The sequence below is a fragment of the Erinaceus europaeus genome, chromosome 12, assembly GCF_950295315.1.
Source record: "Erinaceus europaeus chromosome 12, mEriEur2.1, whole genome shotgun sequence".
NCBI lineage: Eukaryota > Metazoa > Chordata > Mammalia > Eulipotyphla > Erinaceidae > Erinaceus > Erinaceus europaeus.
The window spans coordinates 74612751-74632281 of record NC_080173.1 but is presented as its reverse complement, the minus strand read 5'-3'; the positions used below and the strand labels follow the sequence as shown (position 1 = coordinate 74632281).

The window sequence follows — 19531 nt, the reverse complement described above, 5'->3', positions numbered from 1 at the left end:
GGAGAGACAGAAAGAACCAGACATCACTCTGGTAAATGTGCTGCTGGGGATTAAACTCAAGACCTCATGCTTGAGAGTCCAATGCTTTATCCATTGCACCACCTCCCGCACCACGATCCTATGATTTTCTTAGCCATTCATATTTTGTTGGATCCTAGGTTGCTTCCAAGTTTTGGGCTAATATAAATTGTGCTGTTTGAGCATATGTATATACAGATCTCTTTGGATGGATGCATTTTTTTCCTTAGGGTATATCTCCAGGAGAGGAATTGCTGAGTGGGGAGAGGGTGTGGACAGAATATTCACCAAGGAAGAGATCAAGAGGTCCAAAAGACATATGAAAAAAGTTCCAAGTTACTGGTTATCAGAGAAATGCAAAAGAGACAACAATGAGATACCACTTACTCCTGTGAGAATGTCATAGATCAGAAAGAACAGTAACAAATGTTGGAGAGGTTGTGGGGGTGAAGGAGCTCTTTTATGTTGCTTGTGGGAATGTAAATTGATGGAACTCCTCTGGAGAGCAGTATGGAAAACTCTCAGTCTAGAAATGGACCTGCTCTGGCTTGTTTTCTTATGCAGTACTGGGAGAACTGCATGCATGACACCACCAATTTTTATTCTGTAATTTAAGAAAGAGAGAGAGGGAGAGGGAGAGAGAGATTCTGGAGACCACAACACTGTTTCACCATCCATTGCACTCCACCAGGTTTTATCCTTGGTGCTATCTGTGGTATTTCCATACAGTGTTAAGAGTCCAAACTCAGTGTATTACTCGTGGATGTCATGTACCTCTGAGCTACCTCCCAGATTCAAAAAGGTTTCTGTTTTGTGAGGATATGTTTAAGAACTGTATGCTGAATATAAAAGTAGTTGCTTTGTTTCTTAAAAACACTAATTTACTTCAATTTCTTCTGACAGGCATTTCTGTATTAAATCAAGGCGAGCTTTATGTTCTAGTACATGATTTCAAAATACTAACTTATACAAAATGGGAATTCTTCCCACTTTCATTTCCAGTTTTGTGCATCTTAATCCCTTAAAAGATGGCCTGGGGGAGCTGGGCAGTGGCCTACTGGGTTAAGCGCACATGGCGCTAAGTGCATGGACCAGTGTAAGGATCCCAGTTCGAGCCCCCAGCTCCCCACCTGTCGAGGGGGGTCGATTCACAAGTGGTAAAGCAGGTCTGCAGGTGTGTCTGTTTTTCTTTCCCCCTCTCTGTCCTCCCCTCCTCTCTTGATTTCTCTCTGTCCTATCCAACAATAACAAAAACAGCAATAACAACAACAAGGGCAACGAAAGGGAAAAAATGGCCTCTGGGAGCAGTGTATTTGTAGTGCAGGTAACGATCCCCAGCAATAGGATAGGACAGAGAGAAATGGAGAGGGGGGGGGGAATACAGAGAGAGGGAGAGAAAGATAGACACCTGCAGACCTGCTTCACCACTTGTGAGGTGACTCCTCTGCAGGTGGGGAACCAGGGGCTCGAGTAAGGATCATTATGCCAGTCCTTGTACTTTGCACCACGTGCACTTAACCTGCTGCACTACCACCCAGCCCCTGCTTCTCTCTTTTTAAGATGTAATCTAGATATTGTAAGAAATGAATTCAATGACCAAAAGCTGTATCATCTAGGGAATTTTACAAAGATTGCAATGTGGCAGAGGTGGATAAGCATAATGGTTATGCAAAGAGACTGTCATGCCTGAGGCTCCAAAATCCTAGGTTCAGTCCCCAACACCACCATCGGCCAGAGCTGAGCAGTGCTCTGGTTAAAAAAAAAAATGCAATGCCTACAATTAAGGCCATTCCACTTGTGATATGAGATGGTGGGAATTATGCATTGGCAAAATTCAAACTGTTCAGGTGATTCTGATAATGCAGTCAGAATGAGAATCACTAACCAAGAGTAATATTATGTTGAAATATATTAAATCAGGCAGGTGGTAGCACACATGGATGGGTTTGTGCCCCTCTCTGCACCTGCAAGGGGAGGAATTTTCATTGAATGGTGAAGCAGATCTGCAGATGTCTTTTCCTCTCTCTTCCCTTTTGTTTCCTCCTCTCTCAAATTCTCTCTGTCCTAGCAAAGAGAAGAGAGGGGAGAGAGAGAGGGAGAGGGAGAGAGAGAGGGAGAGAGAGAAAATGGCCACTGGGAACAGTAGATTAATTGTACAGGCACCAAGTGCCAGTGATAAGCAAATTTTTAAAAAGTGGTTTGATCATTAACATGTCCGATATTGATTTCAGTAGGTAATTGGAAAGTGTTTCAAACCAATTTTGTATTGCGGTTAGTTGAAGTTGGAAGTCTTGACATAAAGTCATTATATCTGAGCTCCTTCCCTCACCCCTCCTTTTAGCCAGGACCCTGCACATGCTCAGTCTTAACTGTTCTCAGACCACTTCTTCATTTCGAGCTAGAGAGAGAGCCACAGGCGCAGTTTCCCCTAGTTCTAGCTAGTCTCATGTGATGACAAGTCTTGAACCTGACTGCTCACATACAACAAAATACATCTTCTACCTTGTGACCATTCTTTATAGCAAGAGTCCAGTTTCTATATAAAGGTTAAATAATTACCTAAAATGTCCCATTTTTCAAATTGGACTGTGTGCCCCCCTACGTACATACACACACACTTTGCTTGGGTCACAATGAATAATAAATAAAAATTGGTCGTTCATCAGTTCTCTTATAATCATTTAATCCCAAAACTGAATTAATCTTTGACTATATGCTGTACTCTAATAAGCAGTAGTTAGAGGAAAGAAGTGTACTTAAACAGTAAAACATGCTTTTCATTTTCACTTAGGCTTCTGGGATAACTATAAACCTCATTTATTTCAGTTGTGTTCTCATTGATATTTACAGTGTATACTAAGATAGCGAAGTAAATGCAAATATCCATAATCAGTTTTATTCTGGGTCTTAATTTATTATACAAAATGAAAATTTTAATTAAATATTTATAGACAAACACTTATATGTCCCATATACAAAGATATAAACCTATAGCATAAAGTTAGCTGTGCTGATAGAAGAACTGGTATGGGGTCCGCTTAACATTCAGCAGAGAAAGTAGCATTATACATTTTAACTGTATACATTAGAAATTCAACTTCTGTTACATGTGGAAGCATATATTTATCTTTAAGGACACTAAACTCTTCCAAGTTTAATTGCATTCAGACAAAAATCATCTGACTAGTAGAGGTTAAAATATTTATTTAATTGTCCTTTTCTACCTGTTAGTTTTCAACTCATCTTTTAAATCTTCCCCAAATTCTTTTAGTTTTTGTTTTTATTTCTCAAAATTCTTTTTTAAAAAATATTTTCCCTTTTGTTGCCCTTGTTGTTTTTCATTGTTGTTATAATTATTGTTATTTGATGTCATCATTGTTGGATGATAGGACAGAGAGAAATGGAGAGAGGAGAGGAAGACAGAGAGGGGTAGAGAAAGACACCTGCAGACCTACTTCACCACCTGTGAATCGACTCCCCTGCAGGTGGGGAGCCGGGGCTCGAACCTGCTTGCGCTTTGCACCACATGCGCTTAACCCACTGCGCTACCGCCAGACTCCCATTTCTCAAAATTTTGTGTCAAGACACAAGTGAAGTGATTAAGCAGATATTTCTCACTTGCTTGATTATAAATTGAAGGACTGCCATGTGAAATTTCAGATCATAATATCAATACATTGACATTAAATATCAAATTGACTTCATTTTTACTCCATAAACATTTTCATGGCTACTTTGCATTTTTCTTCACTAGAGGTTTTATTAGTTAGTTAGTTTTTCAGTTCCTTCATCATTTCTTTCCGTGGTAGCTGTGAGCACTCCAGTAGATTGCATCATTAGGTTGGGCCCTGTGAGCTGTTTTGCTCTTTTCCAAGTATCTGATTCAGCAGGCCATAGACCACTGCTTGCCAGAAAATCACCATTGCTTCTAGGCTGACGCTTGCCTGCTTGTTTTGATCGTCTGAGAGATGAGACTTTGTTTGCCAGAACCACCGTTGATAGAAATAAAAGGATACAGATAAGAAAAAGTACTGCAATTATAATTAAGCAAATTAGAATAACCATTTTATTATGGTTTTCTTCACAGACATCATTTTTAAAAATTTCACTGTGACTTTTGCTTGTGTTTTTGGTACTCTGTACTGTTGGAGAACTGTTCCTAGCAAATGATGTATAGAGTTCCGGTTCAGATTTAGAGCTTAACGATATGATGTGAGATGATGTTTCTGTTTCAGGCATATTTGTAGGACTTCCTTTTTTATGTACTTCAGGGGTCGTAAAGTTTGTGTTAACATTTTCATTTTGGTTTCTGTGTGTCTTATCTTGAATATCTGGATCCCAGACAGTGGTACTACTAGCCTGTAGATGGGTATGGTTTGCTTTGATTCCAGGCGACAAAGGAAAAACTGTTGTCATCAAAAAGACTAGATGCAGGTAATGTCTTGTGTGTTCCATGTCCATGAATATACTGGTAATCTGTTAGAATAGCAATATAATTTGTTAATTTGTCAAAGAAAGGTGGCTTCTGGTTGAAAAGAGACAACTGATGTATTCTAAGCAAAGTATTGATTCAACTATATACCTAACATTTGCTATCCTGTTTGTATTTTTTCTCAAGGAATTATTTCTCTGTTTGGCTATGTATAAAGAGATAATTTAATTTTTATTATGCATCTAGATTAAGGAAGTTAGCATTACAAATAACTGTTAATCATTATGAACTGAACTTCATGGTTTTGTATAGTTTCCTCCCTCTTAATGCATGCTGGACTTCATCTTTGACTCAGATAGTTCTGCTTTTATTTCTTTGGTTCCTTTTGTTCTCCCCCCCCCAACCATTTAAGAATTTTCATGCAAAAACTCACTCCCCACTTCAACCAATGTGTGGTCAATCTTTAGAGTAAAGAAGAAATGTGACCTTGAGCATTTTACTGTAGACATGAAAAGAAAGTGCAGAGGCTCTGTTGTAGGGGTTGGGGGTGTGATGAGGGGCTTGGAATGGGAACCTTGCTAACAACCAAAAGAAAATGGACATCAAATAGGAATTCATGGTGTTCTTCAGGCGCTACACCCTTGGGCATTTCTCTTGAAGTCTAGGATAATGCTGGTACTTAAATAATCCCAGTATTTATAAAAGCAATTTTATAGTGATGATTCTCTTTTCACTTCTATATTCCATGACTTAATAAAAGCATAGGCTTGCCAGTTTTCTCACCCTGAAAATTAGACTTTACCAAGAAGTATGAGGGGAGGTTGAGGATATCTAAGTACATGTGAAGGCTGAAATATATGTTGGGGACATATGGACAGCAAAATCCTGTAAATCAAAATTTCCTCAATAAAGTGAATCTGAATTTGAAAAAAAATCAGATTGTACAAGTAAAATGAAGCAACTTTCTTCTGAATAACCTCAAAAATTAAACAATAGTTTAGACTTTTTTTAATCATCGTTTAATAACCTAGCAGAGTTGCATTTCAGTTTTGGTGTTAAGCTTCCTAGAGTTCCTACAAAAAAGCAACAAGTTTGTTCTTAGTTCTCATTGTCCACCATATAGTAGATATAAAATAGAACTGGCATATCTGTTCTAGGTACATACATTCAGTCACAAAAGTTTATATTCTTTATTAATTTTTTCCCATATAAAAAAACCTTATAAAAAACCTTATAAAAAAACCCAGTTTTTATAAGTTACTTTTGTAAGACTGTTTTATTGTTAATATACATTTGAAGGGATTAGAAGTAAAGACTCCTCCTTAGATTTTCTAAATCCAACTGCCTATGTTTGATTTTATAAGCCCTATGTATTTCCATAGATGCTTTCCTCAGTCTTGAATGTGCATAGGATTGTTTTTTAATTGTAGTTCTGACTCAGTAGATCTAAGAGGGAACTAAGATCCTACATTACTATCAAAGCAAAACAGATAACTACTGATGACCGTGCTTTTGAGTATCATGAGTTTTTAAGAATTAGCTGTTATGTTTCATTCGATAGTATTTTCTATATTGTGAAGATACTGAAATTGGCCATAATAAATGTAGCATGTTAAGTTATACTAGCCAAAGTAGTCTATAATAAACAATACTAATGGGCAACTAACCTCAGAAAAGTTTCCTGTTTATCTAAGAATAAACAAATCTTCATTAAATATTCTAAAACTACTAGTATTAGAATCATTACAATCAGATGACTTTTTGGATTATGACCTTTAACAGCTAAAGATATTATGCACTGATTTCTTTATTATAGTGAGTGCTCTGTTCCCATTTTAAGTTGAATAACATAAATCTTGTAGTCTGATTCTTTCACTAAAAGAAATACTTTGGGAGTCGGGCTGTAGCGCAGCGGGTTAAGCGCAGGTGGCGCAAAGCACAAGGACCGGCATAAGGATCCCGGTTCGAACCCCGGCTCCCCACCTGCAGGGGAGTCTCTTCACAGGCGGTGAAGCAGGTCTGCAGGTGTCTATCTTTCTGTCCCCCTCTCTATCTTCCCCTCCTCTCTCCGTTTCTCTCTGTCCTATCCAACAACGACGACAACAACAATAATAACTACAACAATAAAAACAACAAGGGCAACAAAAGGGAATAAATAAATAAAATAAAATATTTAAAAAAAAAAAAAAAAAAGAAATACTTTAAGTTTTGTTAGTAAATTATCTTTTATACCAGGATGAATTTGTGTACTAGATGCTAAACTAATTTAAAGTAGGCTATTCTTGCCATATTATTCCATTAGCAATGTAGCATACATTGTAATATTTATACACATTTTAACAGTGCTTACCACAGGACAGATAATAGCCTCGCTGTTGATTGTCTTCTGCCAGATGTACTGTCATCTCCAAATAAACAAACAGTTGACAAAGTGTGACTTTCTCTTACCCTTATAAATACCGAGAATAGAGATCTGTCTCTCTTTTCCTAATTTATGCCGTGTAGGCCAGATTACATTATCAAAAGTATTCTTTATTTCTGATCATTTTCAATTAAATTTCAATGCCTGGACATTAGTAATGAGAAATCTATTTCTAAAATGTTTTTAGTTACATTTATTTCTGAAGTCTAAACGCAGACCCCTTTAATCCTAATTGAAAACTATATGTTGTTGATAATTTTTTTCCATTTCTACTTAAATTTTACTTTATAGGACAGGACAGAACAAAAACAGCTTATTTTAATCACTTATCCTCCTATGTTAGTGAAACTTTTAGGTACTGTTTGAAAGTACTTCCTCAGACTAATTTGTACAAAGTTATGAGTGAAGAAGTTATAAGAAAAGCCACATATTTGACCTACCTTACAAAGTGCTTGTTCAAAATCTGATTATAACCTGATTTTTAATAAGCCACTTCGTTTCTTGTCTTGAAGGACAATTTCCAAGTACTTTAAAGCAGAATAGATTAGAGAATGTGAACCTAAAGTAAATCTGCAGTAAAAAGGATATGTACAGCTAGCTCTCCACTTTTAAAACCAAACCACAGATGACACATTTCCTTTCCACTGAAACTAAAGCACATGTCACGAGGTTAAAATAAAAGGGGGGGGAGCCCTCCAATTTGTTTAGCTGGCTATTGGCATAACAAGGGGCTTTGTGAAACAAATCCCGCCTCTAAGACAGGGAATGTTGCCTCTTAAGGCCTTTTGATTTATGCTTGTTACATATGCCAGCTATATGCTTCTGAATGACATAAACACAGTGATGCTAATACATTATTCAGAAAACGATGTACTAGCATTTCCCCTACAGCATTAAAATTATTTCTAAAGATTTTGTTTTTATACCACAGACTGATCTGGGCTATCGGTTACAGAGCTGGGATATTGGTTGGAAAGTAGAAAGAGTGATATACGTATAAGCAGGGACTCAATAAATAGGGACAGGAAGAGAGAAGAGAGAGCACAAAGTGAAACATGAACCAGGCATGGTATAGTACTTCAAAGCAAGGGACTCTTTTATTTTTTTTTTCACCCCCCCTCCCCAGAAAGGGACTCTTGAGAAGGGAGGACTGGAAGAGAACCTTGGGGTCCTGGTACATAATGAAATTATACCCATGTGTCAATGACTGCACTGTAAAGCATTAACCCCCTCAAGAAAATTACTAACAAATCCTTGTTGAAGGTTTTGTAAAGAAAAAGAAACAAGCAGTGATACACACACACACACACGTCTTCTCAAATTGTAGCAATACAATTTATATATGTGGGGCTGAAAAATGCCTTTTTATAGTTTAGTGTTTATATACATACACATTTTCCACCTTGAATGTCTGTCATCACTTCATATTCAGTATGCCAGATGGACATCATTTCCCCTCCCCCAAATTTGTACCCCCTCATGATCTCTGCTTTCTTTTAATATATAGGCAGTCTTTTTTTTTTCCATGAAGGTATTCAAACACATGAATTTTAATAAGGTCTTCTATACATGCATTTGTAAATAAAAATTGAGATAACAATTTTATGTAATACCTCAGATGTTTGAGAATCAGAATATCTAGTTAAACCATCATACCCTAAAGGTATTCTAAGCCAAAACATCTAGTGTTTTCTTTACGTTCTTGCTATGTGAGTTCTTTTGCTTCAAATTACAGTGTTGAGGTTTATCTCACTTGCACTTCTAAAATATAGGTGATACACACAGTCTACTAGTGCTATGCTGCGGAGGGGTGTGTGTGTGTGTGTGGAGGCTGTCAAGTAAGTGAAATTAAAAGTATATTGAAACCACTCAAATGTAGACTGCATTAATCCCTTGCAAGTTTGTTGTTGAGGTGGTCTGGTGTCGGGCTGCACCGCGGAGAAGAGAGCGGACGTCCAGAGCAAAGGGGTACACAGATCTTTATTATAGGATGGGGGGGAGGTTTGGTTCAGACCACGTGGAGCCAGCCAGCAATGGCCGACCACGGGGGGAGAGCAGGGAGCGAGACCTCAGAGAGGGAGAGCCGAGAGCCCAGAGAGAGCGAGGGGAGGGGTGAGGGGGCTTTTTATTGGGCGACAACCAGGGGTGACGTGTAGGGCCAGGATTGGTTGAAAGGGGGCACTCTAGGATTTAGCGAGGCATAGAAAAACCTGGGGGTGGAGACTGCATCAGAATAAGTCCTCAGCAACATCTCCTCCTATCCCTTTATATCTAAATGGACACAGTAAAGAAAAATGGAGCATGCTTAAATGTTTTAGAGGAATGCCATGCTCAGGTGGGAAGATGTAGGACTTTCTGTGGAGGAGGGAAGGCTTAAATGGCTGCCAACCTTGTGAGATTTAAATGTCCTCCTGTGCTCAACCCCTCTTCAGAGAGAGAGACTTACCTGGAGAGACTCATCTCATAGGTTTAAGCGCAGCCTGCTCAACCATCTCTTCACAGTATCTCTACATCTTTTCTATCTTTCTATCTAGTAATTGCATAAGATGTACAAAGTCTATAAAAGACTATCATGGGGCAGAAACCTTTTGGACATAAGCCTAAATGACATAACAAAATAGGAAGGGACACGAAGGGGAGAAGTAAAAGTCAGTGGGGTGTGAAGGGAAGGATTGGTGTGTAAAGGAACATTCCCTGCTTGAGTGGGGAAAAGGGCAAGGGTACATAATGAGGGGGCGGCAGGAGGCATGACCCACCAAACAGAGGGGCTATTTGGCATTGTATAGTCCTCAAGGCAACAGTCTGTAAAGTCTATGAATTACTCAGGATTAGTCTATGAAAAACCAGCAGCGTGAAGGGAAATAAGCTGCTTCAAAATTGTGTAAAATGTATATAGGGTATGTCAGAAAGTCCGATACAAGTCTCAGTCCGAAGTAGATGGCTAGGGGAGGAATTGGCAGGGGATGCAACGCTGCATGAGGGAGGTCAGCCGTTGGAATGTTGCTCTTTTGTAGATAGCTAGCTGGAACTGCCAACACGTAACAAGCAGGTCAGAAGCAGGAACGGTAACCAGGCATGAAGAAAGTTCTGTCCTTGGAATTCGTGTATCAGGTTCTTCAGATCACGTTGAGTGACATCTAGGGTTTCGGGGGGTGTGCCACGGTAGTCGTGCCATCTAGTGAGTGACGTCAGGGTGTGCAGGGGTTCAGATGGTTTTTCCGGGATTCCTGTGAAAGAAACACAAACAATCTGCTTCTCGTGGTTAATTTGAACTGGTAACAAGTTATAGGTTTGTTATAGTTGGTACCTCGATGATTATAATTGGTTTAGAATCTCTTTATGATTTATTAAAAGGTCATCTAATGTGACCTCCTGTAGCAGCCTCTACCGCAGGATCTTGAGACCAATTTTAGCTAAAATATGTATTTTAAACAGACTCAAATTGCTTAGAGAGTTAACGCATATTTGTGACAATGATTTTAACGTTTACAGTGCCAGATTGATGCCAGATCTGTTGTGGATTAATTTCCACAAGATAGTTTACAGGGCACCTTTGGGGGCCCTTCAAAGGTGTCCTGTATATAAAGTTTATATAGTTTAGTTTTGGGAATGAATAGTCACGTTGAACATTTAGACTTTTACCTAAATAGTAAGTTACCTTAACAATTAATATTTACCTTGTCTGGTAAAAGTGTAGCTGTAGGGTTACACTTCTGACCGTTAAGTTAGTGTTACCAAACTTGAGACATACCCATAAACATTTAGTTATAACAAACTGGAGGAAAAAGAACTTTTGTTATAAAAACACATTATTTAAAAACAATTTTAAGTCTGTCATTAGTCACACAGTTTAAGACTAAACACTTACATATATACCAATACTATATATAAAATTCAAAAGAGGGAGAAAGAAAAAAATTTTTTTGGAATGTTTCTGGACGTCTCCAGAAACTTTGGCTGCGTCCAGCATTTTTATATAAGGCCAATAACCTTTTAGAGTACTCCAAGCAGATGGGTCATGCAAAAAAAAAGAAAAAAATTTTTGTCATTTAACACACTCATTCACAAAAACAACTGGCCAGTTATAACATAAGACATACAGGGAAAGGGTAGGAGAGAGGTCTCTGTGAGCCAGATTTGCAGGTTCTGCCATGTCGTATTACGGGTCCTGGGATGTATCCTGCATCTGGTCCTCTTGTAGTATTTCTTGTTCTTCAGGAATAACAGCGCCATCCTGCGGGTATTGTCGGACATGGCGGGCAGGAACCCAGACAGGTTTAGAGAAATTTTGAGGGAAAATGCATGCGAAACCCCTTCCCATGGTCAATAATGGGTCAGGCCCTTTCCAAACTTTATCGAGTGGGTCTCTCCATTTCACCTTAATAGATGGGAGGGTAGATGGTGTTTGCCAGTGAAGAATAATAGGGGGTAAGGCTGAGTTATTGTAAATATTAAAGAGATTTAACGTAGTTAAGGCTTTTGCTAGCTGGATATTGGGGGGATATGTTCCTCCTTTATCTTTATTTAGTTGAGCCTTCAGTGTTTGATGGGCCCTTTCGACAATGCCTTGTCCCTGTGGATTGTAGGGAATGCCCGTGGTATGAGTAATATTCCAGAGGGAACAAAAATCTTTAAATTGTTTGCTTGAAAACATAGGTGCATTGTCTGTTTTCAAAAGTAATGGGACCCCCATAACGGCAAAACAAGAGAGCATATGGCTTACAAGCTTTTTAGCACTTTCTCCTGTCTGAGCTGTAGCCCACATAAATTTAGAAAAGGTATCAATTGAGACAAACACATATTTTTGTTTGCCAAAGTTTGGTATGTGGGTGACATCAATTTGCCAAATAGCATTAGCTTTTAAACCTCGGGGGTTAACCCCAAGGGTCTGGATAGCAGGTGTCTTTATGAGATTTGCACAAGAAGAGCATGTAGCAAGGATATGTTTTAACTGTGGTACAGGAACATCAGGGAATCGAGCTTGAAGGCCTTTAAGATTAACATGGGTTAGAGAGTGAAAATTAGCAGGATCAGAGACAGAGACTGGGAAAGTTCCTGTGGAGGCAAGGCGGTCAACTGCGGCATTCCCTTCGGACAGGGAACCAGGAAGAGGGCTGTGGGAACGAAGGTGTTGAATATACAGTGGTTGGGTTCGAGAACAGAGCATAGAGGCGATTTGAATCAAGAGAGGGGAAAGTGGGTTGTCATCAATTTTCACATACGAACGAGCAAGCCATGGAAGTAAGTTAACAGTATACACACTGTCAGAAAAAAGGTTGAAGGATTCTGGTACAGCTTTTAGTGCAAGAAAAACAGCATAAAGTTCTTTGTACTGAGGGGAATTATCAGGAAGCTCAGTAAAGAGAGGTTTAGGAGATTGTTTGTCTGGGTAATATATAAGGGCAGCAGCTCCCCTTTTTCCGCCATCAGTAAAGATTGTAGGAGCAGAGGGAATGGGATCCCGAGAGAAAAGTTTAGGTGCTAGTAGAGGCAGAAGAGGTAAAGAAGCTATCAATTTATTAGAAGGAAAATGGTTATCTATTTGTCCTGGAAACCCCACGAAGCTTATGGCAAAGCGGGAATGATGGCGTATAAGCCACTCTGTATCTGTGAGAGAAAAGGGCAGAATGATTAAATCCGGTTCTTTCCCTAAGACCTGCACAGACCTGTTTCTCCCTTGGCGAACCATGAATGCTAACGCATCTATCTCAGTGAGGAGTCTTGGAGCTCCTCCTACTGGCGTGTGAAGCCATTCGAGAACCCCATGGTCTTGCCACAGTGCCCCTACTACTGTGGGGGTGGAGTTGAAGATTAGAAGGTTTACTGGAGAGGAGGGGGAGAATCGAACAAGGTGCATGTCCTGGACGGCCTGGTTAACCCTTTCCAGTGCCAAGGAGGCCTCGGGAGTTAACTTACGTTTTGAAGAGGGCTGTTTGTTTCCTTTCAACAGGTCAAACAGTGGTTGGAGGCAGCTTGTGGGCAGATAGAGATACTGCCTAAGCCAATTTAAATTTCCTAGAAAACTTTGTAAAGAAGCAAGAGTAAGGTTAGAAGGGAAGGTAACATTAGGTTTTAAGGGACGAATTTGCGTTAGAGAAATCTCTGAACCTAGGAAGGATATTGGAGGGATTAGCTGTATCTTCTCAGGGGCTACATTAAGGCCGCTTTTCTTTAATGCAGGAATGAGAAAATCACGTAAGGCATAGAGATCTGTATCTGATTTTCCCCATATTAAAATATCATCTGTATAATGAAAAATATTAAGGCCCTTATGAATATATGGGACAAGGGCAGATTTAACAGCCTCCTGACAAATTGTAGGACTATTGGCCATACCCTGGGGCAGCACCACCCATTCAAATCTGTCAGCGGGGCTGGCATTATTAATAGACGGAACAGAGAAGGCAAAACGTTTACAATCTCGCGGATGCAAGGGGATAGAGAAAAAACAATCTTGTATATCAATAGCTATGATTGGAATTCCCGTGGGAATTGCAGAAGCAAGAGGCAAACCCCTTTGGGGGGAGCCCCAGACCTGCATGGTTTTATTTACTGCACGGAGATCTTGAAGGAGGCGCCATTTTCCCGAGCGCTTTTTAATCACAAAGACAGGAGTATTCCATGGGCTTCGAGAATGACGAATGTGTCCCAAGGACAACTGCTCTCGGACGAGCTCTTTTAAAATTTTTAGCTTATCCCTAGGTAAAGGCCACTGTTCCACCCAGACAGGCTCATTAGAAAGCCAGCTTAAGCGGGGTGTTTGGCTACGAACAGTGGCATTTAGTATTGGGGGTGCTGAATAGACCTGGTATCGCGGGAATGAGTTTTACGCTCTGCAGAGGCGTCTGTGGATATCCTAACATTAAGACATTCCAGAAGATCCCTGCCCAGTAAGTTGGTGCTAATATTAGCTACCAAAGGGCGGAAGTGTCCAGTAGAACCTTCTGGGTCTTCCCACATAAGCGAGTCTCGTGTGCAAAATGCTCTTGTCATCCCTCCTATTCCATGTAAACTGGGTCCAGGGATGAGTTCCCAATCTTGGGGAACCTCTTCTTGCCTTAAAATCGTCTTTGCTGCCCCCGTGTCAATCAAAAATTTAAAAGGAATATTGCCAATCTTTACTGTCATAGAAGGGTGACCTTGTTCTAAAACAGGAGTGGTCCACAAAATCTCAGGCCCCGAATTTGTACCATTCAGGGGCGAACCATCTTTATGAAATTGGGACCAACAATCTCTCTTCCAATGAAACCCCTTACGACATTTTGGACAAACAGTACGTGGTCTCTGGCTCCCTGACTGAAAGCGGGGTTGCTCTGGCTGGAGGCGTGGTTTCCCTGACTGGAGGCGTGGTCGCAACTTATCAGGACATTGGTTACGCCAATGTCCTTGGCGACCGCACTGAAAGCAGGCCCCGTTTTGCTTACGTGGGGCAACTGCATAGACCTGCGTCGTAGCGGGTGTCCCATAATTGCCTGATGTAAGCTCCTGTGTCGCTAGAATCCAATTATCTGGGTGTAGGTGTTTAAGATTAAGGCATACCTGACGGAATTGTGGTGTCATGCCTTCCCAGACAATAGAGCGCAGGAGTAGTGTGCGGACGTCAGGATTATAAACCTTTCTCTCTAAGCTTCTCTTCACCCTTGAGATGAAGCTCGCCAATGACTCATCAGAGCCTTGGTGAAAAGAGTTAATGGGAGCTGATGGATCTACATCAGGTGTGGTCACCCTTTCCCATGCTTGTGTTGCACAGATGCGTACCTGTTCAAAATAACCAGTTGGAAACCTGGCTTCTGCCTGCTGAGCTCCAGATTCATAAGCTCCTGCTCCAAACAAAGCATCAGAATTCCATTCTATCTGTTTGTTACTATTTTCCTGCGATTGCCTAGAGCACTCATCGCGGAAACATGCCTGCCACTGAAGATAGAGAGGGTCTGGGAGTGCAGCACGAGCCAGTTCTTTCCAGTCTTGTGGTGTATTTAAATGCTGGTAAAAGCTTCTCAAAACGGACTTGGTCCATGGAGAGTGCATACCGTCCTCCCTGACTGCTTGCCTGAGCGTTCCAAGTTCTTTCGAGGAATATGGCTGCCACGGCTGAGGGTTTTGTTTAGAAGGGGCCAAGTTTACTGGGAATGTGTGGATTTGGTCCGGTGGCACGGGAGAGGGAGCTACAGAAGTGGAAAGTTCAGTAGAAACTGCTGTAGTGGCTGCAGGGGAGACTAAACGCATATCTACGGGGACGGAGCTCCCGGGGTGGACTGCACATGGTTTAAAATCCTTAAATGCTGAAAAAATATCCTTTAGCTCTCGTATCTCAGCCACTAGATCTCTTAATGGTGATGTATCAGCAGGGGGCGGGGTCAGGGACGAGGAAGCCTCAGGCGGAGCTGAAACCGCGGCAGCAGGGGCCGGGGGCGGGGTCAGGAAAATGGAAGCTGCAGGCGGAGCTGAAACTGGGACAGCAGGGGCAGGGGCGGGGTTCAGGAACGCAGAAGCTGCAGGCAGAGTTGAAACCGCGGAGGCAGGGGCCGTGGGCGAAGCTGAAACCGGGACAGAAGGGGCAGGGTTCAGGAACGCAGGCGGAGCTGAAACCGGGATGGAAGGGGCGGGGTTCAGGAACGCAGGCGCCTCAGGCGGAGCTGAAACGGAAGCTGAAACCGGGACGGAAGGGGCAGGGTTCAGGAACGCAGGCGGAGCTGAAACCTGAAAGGTGGAAGGGGGTGGGGTCAGAGGAGGAGCGTCCGAACACGTGTGCGTGTCTGTGGGAACGGAATTCTTGGGTTTAGCCGCTGATCGCTTAGGATGTCTAAGTCTTAAGCACATGTGATTTAACTCTCGTACCTCAGCCTCAAGGTCACTTATCCTTATGGCATACCACGTTTTACATATCTTGAAAGTGGCGACCACAGTTAAAAAAATCCAAGGGGTAGCGAAAATTAAACCTTTTATGACAGCGGGAATCTGTCCCAGGTCAAGAGATAATGACTGGGACACCTCCTCATAAAACGAGAAATTTCCCATAGTGGAGGGAAACGCGGGGCCACAGAAGTGGGCGGATGCCACTTACCTGTGTCTGGGCGGTTTCGGAGACCTCAGGCCGGGCGTGGTGTGGGTACGGAACACGATGGGCGCCAGATGTTGTTGAGGTGGTCTGGTGTCGGGCTGCACCGCGGAGAAGAGAGCGGACGTCCAGAGCAAAGGGGTACACAGATCTTTATTATAGGATGGGGGGGAGGTTTGGTTCAGACCACGTGGAGCCAGCCAGCAATGGCCGACCACGGGGGGAGAGCAGGGAGCGAGACCTCAGAGAGGGAGAGCCGAGAGCCCAGAGAGAGCGAGGGGAGGGGTGAGGGGGCTTTTTATTGGGCGACAACCAGGGGTGACGTGTAGGGCCAGGATTGGTTGAAAGGGGGCACTCTAGGATTTAGCGAGGCATAGAAAAACCTGGGGGTGGAGACTGCATCAGAATAAGTCCTCAGCAACACAAGTTAGTGTAAAAGAGATGTCAGGAACTTATAGCACCAGGTATCTAAATGTTGACAGTAGTCAGTCACAGCATAGAGTAGCTTTCCTGAGCTACTACATAATGATTCTGAAATTACTATCAAAAAAGAAAAGCACAATAATAAGGTATATGGCTAAACTGCCATTAAATTGATTCAGTCATTACCTTTTTGTTTCTTTAAAAAAAAATCCCTAACACTTTCATCAGTGATTCAGAAATATTTTTGTCTGTAAATATGAGATAAGAAGGCTATTTTAAAAACATTTAAGATTTCCAGCTATGACTACATGAATTCATGTGTTGTAGGTCTGATGTGTGAGCAGGGAACTGCACTTTATCATGCATAGAAGTTGATACTGGAATGAGGAGACAGATAATGGTCATGCAGTAGAATTTCATGCCTGGGGTTCTCAAGTCCCCAGTTCAGTCTCTAGCACCACCATTAGCTAGAGCTCATCATTGTTCTGGGGTGGGTGGTGGTGGTGGTGGTAGTAGTGGTGTGTACATGTACCTGTCTGCCCTTCCCTCTCCACCCCTCATATTTCTCTTTCGTTAAAGAAAAAAAATGTTGATTCTAAGCTGATGCCCCTACAGAATGTACTCTTGGTAAATACTAATTCCTAGGAAAACATTTGAGCTCTTCAATTGAACAAGTTTGATCCGTATACAATTCAGCTATTATATATTTTCCAAATTTATTTATTTGGACTTCCCTACATGAGTCCTCCATTCTAACTAAAGTAGCTGACTGTTGAATGAATACTTACGTATTTCTTTCCACTTACCTGTTTCTTTCCCTCTTATCCTCCCTCCGTGAGACAACCTATTTGACTTGTTGAGCTCCAAGCTCCTCCTACCTGATTCAGTCATGCGTCCTCTATGTAGTTCACCAATTACATAGTTGTGTGTCATTTCCTCCTCTAACTTAGTAAGTCTTTTTTTCTGAAAGCCTTTTGTTAAGTGATTATATACTAACTAGAAATATTTCTAATTTTAAAATTATTTAGCTTGTCATTTGCTTTACTTATATATAACTGTTTCGGTCTCGTGTCTTATTTTTATTTATTATTGGATAGAGACAGAAAAATTGAAAGGAAAGGAGGAGAAGGAAAGAGACAGAGAGACACCTGAAGTGCTGCTTCACCATTTGTGAAGCTTTTCCCCTGTAAGTAGGAACCAGGGGCTTGAACCTGCGTCCTTGCACATCGTAATATGTGAGTTTAGCCATGTGTGCCACCACCTAACCCCTTAGTCTCATTGTTTGTGTAACATTTGCATAAAAGCAAATGATTTAGGTTGTCATTGGGATAAATTCTTAAATGTTTTATTTTGTAAACCATCACCCCCTCCCATAAAAAAAAGAGTATGTTCAGTAGATAGCTTGTCATTTTTATCCTACCTACCGCCATCAAGACTAAAAACTCTTGAGATGAATCTATTTATATTCACCTACTTGGTAGTACTACCAAAATCATCAGGTCTAGAATATGGACTGCCTTGATATGAAATTATAATACTATGTTCTTCAGGACTTTCTCATGGTCCTTATGCTAGCTATTTACTTGGTTAACAATCTTTTGGTTTAAGCAACATATGACTTAATTTGAGATACTCAAAAGTATATTTTTATTTATTTATTTATTTATTTATTTTACCAGAGCACTGCATAACCATAATGCTATCTCCCCAGCCCTAAAAATAGAATTTAATTCTCACAACTGAATGCTCCATGGGAAAATGTTGTACCAGGAGAACCTTTATGTCAAGCTCAGTTTCCATGATCAGTTCCCTAGTTTCTTCACATTTTGACTCACATCCCAAGCTCTGAGCCAAACTATTTACAAAAATAGGTGTTCTTTACTTGTAATCATTAGAAAGAAAAAAAAAAATTCTCAGTGTTGAACAGTGTAAGCTAAACTCTGGACTGGACTGCTTCTGGCCCTGGTTGTCCTGTTTGGAGTCATGTGATCATTGTAAAATCATACGCTCTAGTCAGAATAGGATAAAAGAATTGAAAAAAGCCATTCTATTCACTTCAGAGCTTCAGGTAGGTCATTTCCACACAAACTGTTCAATTGGGAAATTTTTTTTAGTTCGAAAACAGTTAACCCATGTCCACTGTCTGCCTTCTTGCTTAACTGTGATGGGCAAGTTTGTTATTGTTGTGGCTCCAGGTTTTTGAATCAGAAATTTGTTTCTTCCATTTTACTTTTAGTCTTACTCCTTAATATCTAAAGAACAACACATTTCAAAAATTGATTCAGACTTTATGTACTTGTTCTATATTATTGTTAACTTAGAAAATGAATCAGAAAAAAAAATAATGAAATATATAGTATTTGTATAGCTTTATAATTCTTCTAACAACCTGTATCTCTTTTCTTGTTACTTTCATTAGGTTCAAAACTGGTCAAATCAATGGTGATTTGCTGATATACCATGTCTTACTGACATTAAAGCCATATTATGCAAAGCCATATGAAATTGTTGTGGACCTTACCCATACCGGTCCTAGCAATCGCTTCAAAACGGACTTTCTCTCGAAGTGGTTTGTTGTTTTTCCTGGCTTTGCTTATGACAATGTCTCTGCAGTCTACATCTATAACTGTAACTCCTGGGTCAGGGAATACACCAAATATCACGAGCGACTACTAACTGGCCTGAAAGGCAGCAAAAGGCTGATTTTCATCGACTGTCCTGGGAAACTGGCTGAGCATATAGAACATGAACAACAGAAACTACCTGCTGCCACCTTGGCTTTAGAAGAGGACCTAAAAGTATTCCACAATGCTCTCAAGCTAGCTCACAAAGATACCAAAGTTTCTATTAAAGTAAGTTTCACTTCATGTTTGATAAATGATTTATTAACTTTCTTGACCAATCAGAGTATATACTGGCCTCCTTGAATGTTCCCATGGGAGTTTTTCAACTGATGGAGAGAAACCAAGCTTTCTATTTTTATGGGATCCTGCAGAAGACAGTAGAAGTATGCATTCAATTATGTTTTAGGTTGAAATGGAGGCATAAAAGAATTGTTGAGAAGGCAGTTTATTGAGGTCGGTGTGGTGAGGAACTATACACTGTAATCTTACTATCTTATAACCTACTATTAATCACAAATAAAAAATGGGGGGGTGCAGAAGGGGGGAAAAAGGCA

General features: G+C 40.7%; 2 protein-coding genes across 6 annotated transcripts in view; one reads left to right on the top strand and one right to left on the bottom strand.

Moving 5' to 3' along the window:
• NF1 (neurofibromin 1) overlaps positions 1–19531 on the top strand; it is a 317563-nt gene that overhangs the window by 237727 nt on the left and 60305 nt on the right. For all 5 annotated transcript variants that reach the window (XM_007530811.3, XM_007530810.3, XM_060203994.1 and 2 more), the window contains one exon: positions 18773–19205. In XM_007530811.3, coding sequence (XP_007530873.2) covers positions 18773–19205 — 433 coding nt within the window. The remainder of the gene's footprint in view (positions 1–18772; positions 19206–19531) is intronic.
• EVI2A (ecotropic viral integration site 2A) lies at positions 2820–7490 on the bottom strand. The gene is made up of 2 exons (XM_007530807.3): positions 7313–7490; positions 2820–4494 (listed from the first exon to the last, which is right to left on the bottom strand). The coding sequence occupies exon 2, from the start codon at positions 4477–4479 to the stop codon at positions 3781–3783; it is 699 nt and encodes a 232-aa protein (XP_007530869.1). The 5' UTR covers positions 4480–4494; positions 7313–7490; the 3' UTR covers positions 2820–3780.